The 11,144-nt window shown below is 38.6% G+C and overlaps 1 protein-coding gene across 1 annotated transcript in view; it reads left to right on the top strand.

Moving 5' to 3' along the window:
* ADGRV1 (adhesion G protein-coupled receptor V1) overlaps nt 1–11,144 on the top strand; it is a 373,937-nt gene that overhangs the window by 171,826 nt on the left and 190,967 nt on the right. Inside the window, exons 75-80 of the mRNA XM_015427126.1 lie at nt 1,196–1,603; nt 2,946–3,130; nt 4,108–4,354; nt 6,009–6,148; nt 6,667–6,827; nt 8,047–8,147. Of these exons, the coding sequence (XP_015282612.1) occupies nt 1,196–1,603; nt 2,946–3,130; nt 4,108–4,354; nt 6,009–6,148; nt 6,667–6,827; nt 8,047–8,147 (1,242 nt within the window). The remainder of the gene's footprint in view (nt 1–1,195; nt 1,604–2,945; nt 3,131–4,107; nt 4,355–6,008; nt 6,149–6,666; nt 6,828–8,046; nt 8,148–11,144) is intronic.

Genomic DNA, 11,144 nt, shown 5'->3' with positions numbered 1-11,144 from the left:
TCTTCTTCTTCTTCTTCTTCTTCTTCTTCTTCTTCTTCTTCTTCTTCTTCTTCTTCTTCTTCTTCTTCTTCTTCTTCTTCTTCTTCTTCTTTCTCATTTCCCATTTTCCTCTCCTGATGTGTCATGTGGCCAAGGCATTTGGATCTTGTGTTTCTGTTTTCTGGATACATTATATTATTTTGTGCATGGCTTTATCAGACATTGCAGCAGTAGGTTTCTGCATTCTTATTAGAGAAAAGGGAACTGTCACAATCCTGAAGTTGTTACGTAAACGTGGAAGCATAGGGACTGCAGGTAAGTAATCACTGGACTGATTTGGATCATATACTTTGTTCATTAACCTCTGTGGTTTTAAGGATGCATGGCAGAGTGCCAAACCATGAAGGAGCTTAGGGAAAGGAAGTCAAGGGGGAGGCAGGAAGAATAAAGAATTCAGTTTGAGATCCTTATCCCATTCCCAGAGAGTACATATTTCCTTTTCCTGAAAATATTTTTAGGTTAGGTTTCCCCCCCTCATAATTCCCCGTTTCCTTCATTTTTTGGTTCTGCTAAACCACTGGGAAGTGAACAATTATTTTTTCCCACTAACTGACAAAGGCAGTGACTTTATTCTCCAGCATGTCAGTTAATGTAATTAATCATACTGGTTCGTTTACTGGACAACAGGCAGTTCTTCTGAAACCTACTTAGACAGACTTCTATCAGCTGTTTCTAAAGTACACTAGTTAATGGTTATTCCATGAACATATTTGTAATTAGTACAAAGAACAGTGGGAGCAGTTGTTTCCCAGATCAGATGGCATGCTGATGGTTTGCCCTAAGTGATACTCTCTGCTCTCGCAAATACCTATTCAGTGTATGTTTTGATGCCATCTCTTCTTGTCATTCAAACATCACATAATGGACACAGGCCACATAACCCAGAGAGGCATGTTCAGGGACCAGCTTCACGGACAAACACATTTCTCATGCTTCCAGAGATTACTCTGACTGATGAATTCTCTGTCTTCTTAATACTTAGAAGTTATCCAACTAGAAGTTCATAACTATAGATGTATAGATTGTCTATCTAAATGAGAAGGGTGACTTTTACCTTTATAAATGTACTTTTTAAATAAATGTAATAATTGGAAGCAAATCTGTTTTTGTGCAGGATTGTTGAATTCTTACCTTAAGTTTTTTGTTTGATTTCAAGGAGCTTACCAGACCTGAAGCTGTTGGTCGTATAACCATATCACCAGCCATTTCTGGGCAAGATTTTACCAGATCCGAGGGAACATTGCTCTTTGAACCTGGACAGAGAACTACCATTCTTGATATAATACTCACTCCAGAGACTGGATCCTTAAATCCATTTCCTAAACGCTTCCAAGTTGTGCTTTTCAATCCTACTGGAGGTGCCAGAGTTGATGACATCTATGGCATTGCCAACATCACCATTGTGTCCGATTCAAACTCCCAAGCAGTCTGGGGGCTGGCTGATCAGCTTTACCAACCAATTGATGACACCATTTTGAACAGAGTCCTCCAGTTGTTAAATGTCAAAGTAGTCTTAGAAAGTACGGAAGAGCAGCTTGCTGCTGTGATGTACATAATCGACAAGGTACCATATCTGGATGCTTCTTCTGTACTGATTAATGGCTGGCCTAGAGTTAGATGAGGATGCAGTAACTCTTTGGGTGATATATGAAAGATCAAAATGTTAAGCTGCAGGTGATATGTTGTGACAAAAAATACCTGTTATCAAGATAATTGTCTGGCTGCTTTATCAGGTATTAAAATATAAAGGAAATAGTTCAAATTTGCATATAGTGGAGAATATTGTAGTTCTCCTTGCATATAGTGACTTGAATAAATGCACATGGCTTCACCTCCAGAGAATGGAGATGGACACTTGAATAATAATTCAAATCTCTTCAGAATCACACCCATTCTTTAATCTTGTTAAAATATATAATCTGAAATAATTTCTGACACTCAGTTCCAAGATGACTGTTGTTCTAATGCCTTACTGTCTGCTTTGCAGTTTCCTGGGCAGTACGAAGTGTAGAAAAAGAAGTCCAGTAGCAGATATGTATGTTACAAGGACATTCTCGAACAAGAAAATTTTGCCAGCATTTCCATTGAACAGGGTTATTCAGACTGGCATTTTTGTGTACAGTTTTTCCACTTTCTTTCAATTATTGCACATCTGACATTCTATAGAATTATTGCAAGATGATTCTTGTTTGCTTAAGCGATTATGTTTTCTGGGACTGTACCTTCTAGGCAGGCATGAAGCCTTGCTTGTACCTACAGGAAGGCATGTAGACATTTTTGTGCAGATTTGGGAATGGGGGAGGAAAGAGGCAGATCCCCCCAAGAAATGAAGATATGTGCATTTGAAATCAGTGTTCAATTCCTGTCACCCACGTACTCATTATTGTTTTAAAAAGGTCCTTCACATTGCCCCACTTGGGGATCTCAGCATAAACAGAAAAAAGGTCAAATACCAATATTGTCATACCTCACTGAATCTGTTCAGCAAAGGAGAATTTTTGTTGATTGCAAAACAAAGACAGATTTGCCTATCAGTCTGCAATTTGGGTTGAAGAATACAGTCCCTAAATATTTTATTCAAATTGAATGGGGGGAAAGAATTACACTCAGAAATGCAGTTTCATAGTCAAGCCAATGGAAATGAAGACTGAATTTATAAAGTAATATTAATAGCCTTAATAGTGGTATTAAAGAATCCAAATAACATTTTTAAAAAGAAAAAAGGACTCTGAATCTACAAATAAAATGTACATGCTTATCAGGAAACACATTTAGGCAAAGAATGTTGATTTAGTTGTGGAAAATCTTTGTTCTCTTCAAATAATTTGATTATGAAAAAAATGGCATGATTGTCACTTGTGTTGCACTGAATTATTTTATTCTTTCACCCACTTTTTCTCTTTAAGGTAATATCTGAGGTGGAGAAGCATCCACTCACTGATACAAACCGAAATCTTTTGTATGAGATCCTTTGTGCACTTATTAATCCCAAACGCAAGGATACCCGGGGTTACAGCTTCCTTGCTGATATTACTGAGAAATTTGCCTTTTCTCTCCCTGTTGGAGAAATGTGTGGATCACTGGGTGAAAGGTAAGACTTTTCACATAGAGAATATGCCAAAAATATTCCCTGATGTTGAAGTGAACTATGAAGCCCCCATGGTTTTAGGTATATGTCATAATTTCCTGGAACAGTATAGATCTTGGTTGGGCAAAACTTAGTGTAGTGAAATCTCTAAAAATCTGACATTCGATAGAATTATAATAATTGTCAATATTTGAGAAGACTGGATGGACATGAGGACTACTGAAATATATCTCAGGTTTGCTTAGGGGGGGTGTTCTGTCAGATGTCAAAACTTGTGATGTTCTCGGAAGAATCAATAACCATCAAAGAGTCTGCAGACAAAAAAACCCCCTTAAAAATAGTAACACCTCAGATAGGGACAGACTGTCCTCTGAACTATGTAAGAAGTTCAAAAAAGTATTTTGGCAGAGCCTTTAGGAAGACTGCTCAGTACAGTTTTCCAGGAAGATGCTATGCCACACACATGGAAGGAGGCAAGAATAGTGGCTCTGTGGAAAGCAGGTGAAAGGGAAACCATGACTGAGTCCTGCCATCCTGTATTCTATTTAAATCAGGACACAAAATTGTTCACCTCTTTTCTTACCTCTGCTATTCATCAGTACATCAATCAGGACTAGACTGGATTTATACCCAAGAGACAAAAAGTGAACTATATTCGTAGTTCCTTCAATGTTAACTGTTTCAGGACAAAAATATCAAATGTGCAATATTATTTAAAAGCAGATGGGAATTGAGAAGTTGATCTGCTCAGGCCTCTGAGAGGTTATAGAACCATGGATGGGGCGATCCCGGCATGCAAGCATATGTGTGAAATATCCCTGATCACAGTTACCCTTGCTTGTAATAATAATTATTCATACATTATTAATATTGCTAATAATAAGCAAACCACCCGATAAAGATATCAAGGGAATATAAGAACTTGCTTCACATGTTTTCTTTCACAATGGTAAACAATTTTTTCGCTTTTGTTTGAACAGAGGCAAAACTATCCTTGACCATTGCCCTTACATCATTATCATGGCCCATTCCTGGTATCCACAGCAAATCAATGGACACATATTTTATGGGAAAGATGGTGATTTTATCAGAATACCTGAACGCTTATTAGAGATTCCTGATTCACCTCACTCAAAAGATGAAACCTGTTGGTTTATTCAGTTCACTGAGTATAGCAACCAGCAATGGTTTGTCACTGGTGATAAAGGAACTGCCCTAAAAAACAAGGTATGACTTATAACTGTTGTTACTGATTGGAATGATGGTTTTTATGTTTCCAGTTTGGTGTAGAGCCAGTTTGGTGTAGAGCCAGTTTGGTGTAGAGCCAGTTTGGTGTAGAGCCAGTTTGGTGTAGAGCCAGTTTGGTGTAGAGCCAGTTTGGTGTAGAGCCAGTTTGGTGTAGTGGTTAAGTGTGCGGAAATCCAATCTCTTCTCTTCTCTTCTTGTTCTAAATTCCGAGCTGCGTATGTGGGGCTGCCAATATTTTCTCATCCAAGCACTGAGCACATCCATAGATTTGTTGTTTCCTTCTTTTAAGATTAAGCATGAGGCATTTAATTAAAAATATGCTTTATATACTTATGACCCAGAAGTGCAGCTATATTTGTCCAGAAAGATAAACTCACAGCCTATTTTTGTGCCTTTGAGACTATTTCAGTGAGATAGGCAACAGCTCACTGCATCCGATATGCAAATTTAATGAAGGATAAGCCTGTTTGCTTATAGAGTTGGACTCGACTGTGCAACTGAACAACAACAAAGTAGATGGCTCACTAAGAGCCCAGATCGTGCACCCCCCCTTTCTCGCTTCTTTTTGCTCCTCCACCGGTGTCCCTCTGCTTGCATTGCTTCTTTCTATGTCATTGGCTAACCTATTGTGATGTCATGAGTCAGCTGCCTGGCCCTAGGTCTGCAAGGTATGCTAACATCAAAGGGCATCGGGGATAGGTTTGCCAGATCTGGGTTGGGAAATTCCTGGAGATATTGAGGGAGGGGGGTGAAGCCTGGGGAGGGCAAGATTTGTTGTGGTGAGGGATCTTCCAAAGCAGCCGTTTCTCCAGGGGAACTGATTTCTCTAATCTGGAGGCCAGATGTAATTCCAGGAGATCTCCAGCCACTACCTGGAGACTGGCAACCCCAATTTCAGGGACCATGAACCATCTGGTTTGAACTGGTTTCACTATTCAGATACCCCAGCTTCTGTTTTGTCACAGAGAAACATGCAGGCCTTGGAGCAGACAGCTGAAAGCTTATGGGACAGCAGGACAGTTTATTGACTCTCAGGGCGATGGCAGTTTTGAGCAAAATTAAATTTTGCTGGAATATGGTAATGTCATAGGACTTTGAATAGTGCCTTGTTAATGCAGATCATCTGAGTAATCTCAAAACTTTCCCTTAGAAGCAGATTATGATAAGGGCAGTTATTATGATTATAGTTTACAACATAATCTCTGTGAATGCAAATGGCTACAAATAATGTTTGGAATGTATATGTACATAGTTTGAGGACAAGCTTGGTTAAAGATGTTTGTGTCTGTGGTTCAGTGGCTTAACCATGATGTTTTTGCCAGGTCCTTGCTCATGAAGGTGTAAGTTCGCCTATGGGGCTGTGGGTTCAAATCTCTTGGTGCCCCTAGCTGAGGGAAATTTGGGACCTTTACCTAAGAAAACAGGGAGTGTCCATACTTAGTGATCAAACAGGTGCTTTGCATCCCAGTTTAATACCCAGTACCTCCAGAGGGATCCCAAGCAGCACGGCTGGGGAAGATAGCCTAAGACTCTTAGAAGATAACTCTGAGTTAGCACTCCAGTGTTTAATTCAGGTAGCCTTGTGTTTTGTATACAAATTAAAAGAAAAAAAAATCCACTTTGCCTGTTTCAGATTCTTTCCTTGAGTGTAAAAGGCTTGAGTCCACTTCTGCTGAAAGATAACAATAATGTTATCTATCGAATTCATTCTCCAGACAGCCGAATAGTTCCTCATAAATCTTTGTGTCTCCTTTGGAATCAGGCTGCTGAAAGGTATATTTTTCCAATTCATTGTTTTGCTTTGTGTATCTGACTTGAAACAAGTGAGGCTTGGTTATAGCAGCTGCAATGGCATACTGGACCTAGCTTGCTCCTAGCTAAGGTTTGCTGAACTGAATGATGTCATCATCCCAAGTCAAACCAAACGACTAGGCTTAGAGGAGTGGGAGAAAGATATTTTTAAACCCTTCCTCAGGTCTCCCAAGTCTTCCCAACTGTACAGACCATACACCCAAATTTGCCACCAGAATCTGTTTTCCCTAGATTTGGCATCATTCCTAGTCAGATGATTTCCTTTTTCTTCTCTCCATATCCTTTATCTTCCTTCACTCTTCCCCTCAATCGGTATTTCCAATACCATGTGTGACACAGGCATCAGCCCTCATTTGTGTGGAGTTTCTATTGCGTGTTGTTCTTGTGATGTACTAATGGTTGACAATGTTTTTATTATGATTATTGATCACTGATCTGAAGATGAATGAACATGGTTAACTTTTTTGTTTCTTCTGCAGCTGGTTAACCGATAGTCAGTTCTGTAAAGTCGTAGACGAATCCTCAAATTATGTGGAATGCTCTTGTTCCCACCTCTCTCTGTATGCAGCCTATGCCCAGACAGACACCTTGTCCTCTTACAATGAAGCTTTTTTCTCATCTGGTTTCATCTGTATTTCTGGTCAGTTGCTACATTATTATTATTATTATTTTAATGCTCATGGATGGTGTACTGGTACTGACCTTGATGTAGGAAACTGCCCTGACTGGAAAGCTTGGCCAAAAAAGGACCAACAAACATTGTCTGAAGAAGAAGAAGAAATAATTGTAATTACCTACTAATAAAACTAGCAAGGGGAAACATGCTTTACAGGCCAATCCAAATAAAATAGTTTTATTCTGCATTTAACAAAATTGTGGATGACTTGTATTTGCCCAGTTTAGTACTGCAAAATGGCTGTTATGAATGCTATAAGAACATTCCACTTTAATAAAGAACTTTCCACAGCTAGGCCAGCCAAAGCAATCCTTACCCTCTACTTCACAGACTTGGCTGTCACTTAGGCCCTCTTAAACACTTTTTTGTGTGTACAGGCAGATTTTTTTTTAAGGCTATGAAGAAAAAAACGTTTGAAAACCTGTATTATAAGCAACGAGAGAGCCCAGACTGGTGATGGCTCCTTATAATAGTATCCTTGGTCACAAACCTGGAATTTCCGCTCGCATAATGTAAGATGGTCACGCCATTGACTGGCTTAGTGATGCTGTAGGGGGTCAGTGCAACTGACTGGAGCATAGACAAGCCAAGATATTCTGGGTTCTAGCAACTTCAGGAAGAAGTGTGAACAAAAAGATAAATATCAGTCATTTCACATAATCATGTGAGAGAGCAACCTATTAGATAATACATAATAAAAATTTGCTGCCTAAAGTTCAGGCAATTTCTAGTCACAGAAGCTCATCCAGAAAAGTTTATTCTCATAAAGCAGCAGCACTGTACAACAAACTGCTTTGATGCAGGGGACGGTAGGCATTACGCTTCTGGGAGCTACTTAATTTATTTTTTCAAGATTCTTGGGAGCTGCCTGTCACCAAATGGTGGCTTATACAAAAATTACAGTCTTGTACAGCAGAGAAAGTTCTGCCGTGCTCAGGTGGGGAAACCTTGCCTCAGCTTTTCCCCCAAAGCCAACCGCCACCTCAAATTGTAACTTGTCCTACTAGAAAAAAAGAGCAAGGCAAAAACTTTGAAATAGAACTTTTTAAACAGCCCATGTTAAATATATGCACTTTTTCTGGCATTAAGGTCCTTGGTTTTTAATAGTTCTCTAGCTGCTTTGTCATATACAACATTTGATCTATTTGATCAATAACCCCGTATTTTCTTTCTTTTTTAACAGGCTTAATCTTGGTCATTTTTGCACACCTTTTCTGTACCAGGTCTTCAATGTTTGCAGCTAAACTTCTTACTCATATGATGGCTGCCTGCTTGGGTACTCAGGTAGGAAAAAATGTTAAATTCTTTTTACCTTTTTTCTAATTGTCCCTCACATTGTAGAGTTTGAATAATAATGTAATTTTAAAGTATTGAAAATTGGAAAAATATTGATATATACAGAGCTTAATATGGAAAAAAGACAGCTGTTGAGAAACAATACCTCTGGAGGCCACATTCTCTAATCCTGAATCCCTGCCCAACAAACCCAGTCATGTAGAATCTGAATGTGGTTACTTTTACTTGGTGGTGAAGAAGAGGTACTCTATGTGTTTTATTTATTTATTTCAATTATAGCCTGTCTTTCTCATTGAGTCTCAAGGTAAATTATGCAGTATGAAATAATGCAATCAAATAGCATTACCCATATAATGATACACTAGGATTAGAAGTACAGAAATTAAAAACAATGCAAAAAAAGTATCAGACATGGCCCATGGTTCAGTGGCAAAGCGACTGCTTTGCATGCAGAAGGTCCCAGGTTCTACCCTTAGTATCTCCTGTTAAAATCTGAAAGACTGCTACCTGAGACTTTGGAGAATCACTGCCTGTCTGAGTAGACAATACTGATGTTGATAGACGAGTACAGTGATACAGTATAAGGCAGCTTCATGTGTTCATGCTAAGTCAAACAGTGCTGACAATGGAATTGCAAAAGTTGAAAACATTGCAGAAAGAGCAGAATACAAATAGTAAACAGAGAATACATAATGATATAGACTACAGTCCCAATTCCTTTATAAAAGGTCCTTCCTGAACCATTCCATTATACCATAGCTCTATTACCTTTATAAAAAAGCTCTTCTAAACAATTCTGTTTAACATAGTTTGCAGAATGACAGAAGTGTGGGAGCATTCCTGGTCTCCTTGAGCTGGCCATTCCACAAGATGAGGTCCACAACAGAATCAATGTTCCCTCTAAGCTGTGGAGTCTTGTGAGCAAAAATTCTACTTTGTGAGCTACTGGCATTAAAGTTGTGAGCGAGCAATTTGGTTACTGCATAGATTAGTCTGCTCTGGAGCCATCCTTCCTGAGCTAAGACAAATATGTGTGAGCAGGAGGCTAAAGAACTGTGAGCTAGCTCACACTAACTCAGTTTAGAGGGAACACTGAACAGAATGCACATGGTACAGGCAGCTATTGATCTTACCCATTTGCAGGTCCTTGCAGGTCACCCTTTATCTTGCCATAATTCTTTCAACACCCTGTAAGATAAGGTCAGTATTATTATCCTCATATTGCAGCATCCAAACTGTGGGCCTTCTGATTAAGAGAGCTCCGTCTCTTAACCATTACACTGTTCCAGCTGTAATATTCTTTGTCAAGAGAACATGAAATACTTTGTATTCAAATACTGTAATAATTTTCATTGACTTCATGCAATGAATTTAACACCTGATTTTGTATTTTATTTTATATAATTAGATAGATAGATAGATAGATAGATAGATAGATAGATAGATAGATAGATAATATGTATGTATGTATAGCAGCTCTCTCTCTCTCTGTGTGTATAGGTGTAATCATGCAAAAGGTGGAATCTCATTGATAAATGCTTCTGTGCTTACAATGGTGTGAGTCAAAATAACTTTTCCAGGCTTTATGCTGTCATGATAAGATTTCTGTTCATTCTAATTTGAGAATGGAAAGGTTGTTTTTAGAATGGAATGGAATTGTTTTTTCCTTACATTTATTTATGAAGATTGCATACTAAATATGGTACAAATTCCTTAATGCTAGATATAAGGGAACTGGTTTATTTTTAAATAAAAGCTCTCTTAGACACAGTAAATATATGTCAAAGGATTGTCCTGGTATCAAGTGGAAGTAAAGGAAATGAGTTTGAAGTGCTGGAAATAATAGACATCACAGAAGTAAGCCTACACAGCCACAGAAATAAGCCAGATGCGTGAGTGCATAGAACAGGAAGCTCTCTGAAAGTGAAAAAAAATGGAAACGATGCAAGGAATAAAGGACGTGGCCTGGATAAGTATGACAGTTCCATATGTTCCCCCAAGGAAGCCCATGTAATCCTGAAAAGGTGTCTGAATTAGTACAGTAGTTGAAGGATTAATTTAGTATCTCTTATTCCCTCTAGCTATGGATACAGGCAATGCTGAATAAGTGTGCTGATAGTAAAGGCAGCCAGCATATGTGTTATAGCCAAGAGCTAGAACCTGGACTAAAGTAATTTGCTTCCTTGACTCCTTATCTCAACCTTTTAATTTTCACTGCCAATAAAAAAACTCTTTGCTCATTTTGTGTAACTTGATTAATACCAGGTGGAGGATTGAGAGCTTCATTTCATGTATTCTGGACTCTACAAAGAAGTATTTCTGATGAAAAGCATGCATCTTCTGTTGTCTGATTGAGATTTTACTAAATGTGACATTTAGAGTGGCTCCTTGACACTCAAATATTTCCTTCTTTCAAGGAAGCCTATATGAAGTTTGGCTGAAATCTAGCAAAATGATTTTGGTGGTATTACAGGTAAAATATTACAGTGTCACTGAAAGGTATGCCACTGCAAAGGTTTGGGACCCAGCTGGTGATTTAGCTTTCTTTTGCTATTGATATGTGTATGATTCTATCACAGAAATAGAAATCTAGAGAGAACAAGGCATGTTTCAGTCCCATTGAAACCAATGGCTTTAAAGTGCTTAACATCATTTTCAGTGGGGTGTAGCCTCTTGTGGAACTTCCAGAGGATCTGATCTGCCATTATGGGAAACAGGATGCTGGTCTTAAAATGAACAATTGGTCTGATCCAGCAGAGGTCTTCTATTTTATTAAAAGTGAGGGGTAAATTGACCCCCAAGATTGTACCTGTCTGGACTTGTATACTTCCTGCTTTGTTGTCCTCATTGTGGGCAAGAAGGTAATGAATATATTGAGATATCCTGGATTGCTATGAAGGCAGAATTTTCTTAGACCTGTGAAATAATTCATTCTTATCTTTTACCCATAGAGGGGAAAGAGGATTTGATCCAATTCCACCCCAG

Source organism: Gekko japonicus, unplaced genomic scaffold (assembly GCF_001447785.1).
Source record: "Gekko japonicus isolate JY-2015 unplaced genomic scaffold, Gekko_japonicus_V1.1 scaffold573, whole genome shotgun sequence".
NCBI classification, from domain to species: domain Eukaryota; kingdom Metazoa; phylum Chordata; class Lepidosauria; order Squamata; family Gekkonidae; genus Gekko; species Gekko japonicus.
Note: the sequence above shows the minus strand (reverse complement) of the source record. Positions and strands in the feature narration are given on the sequence as shown.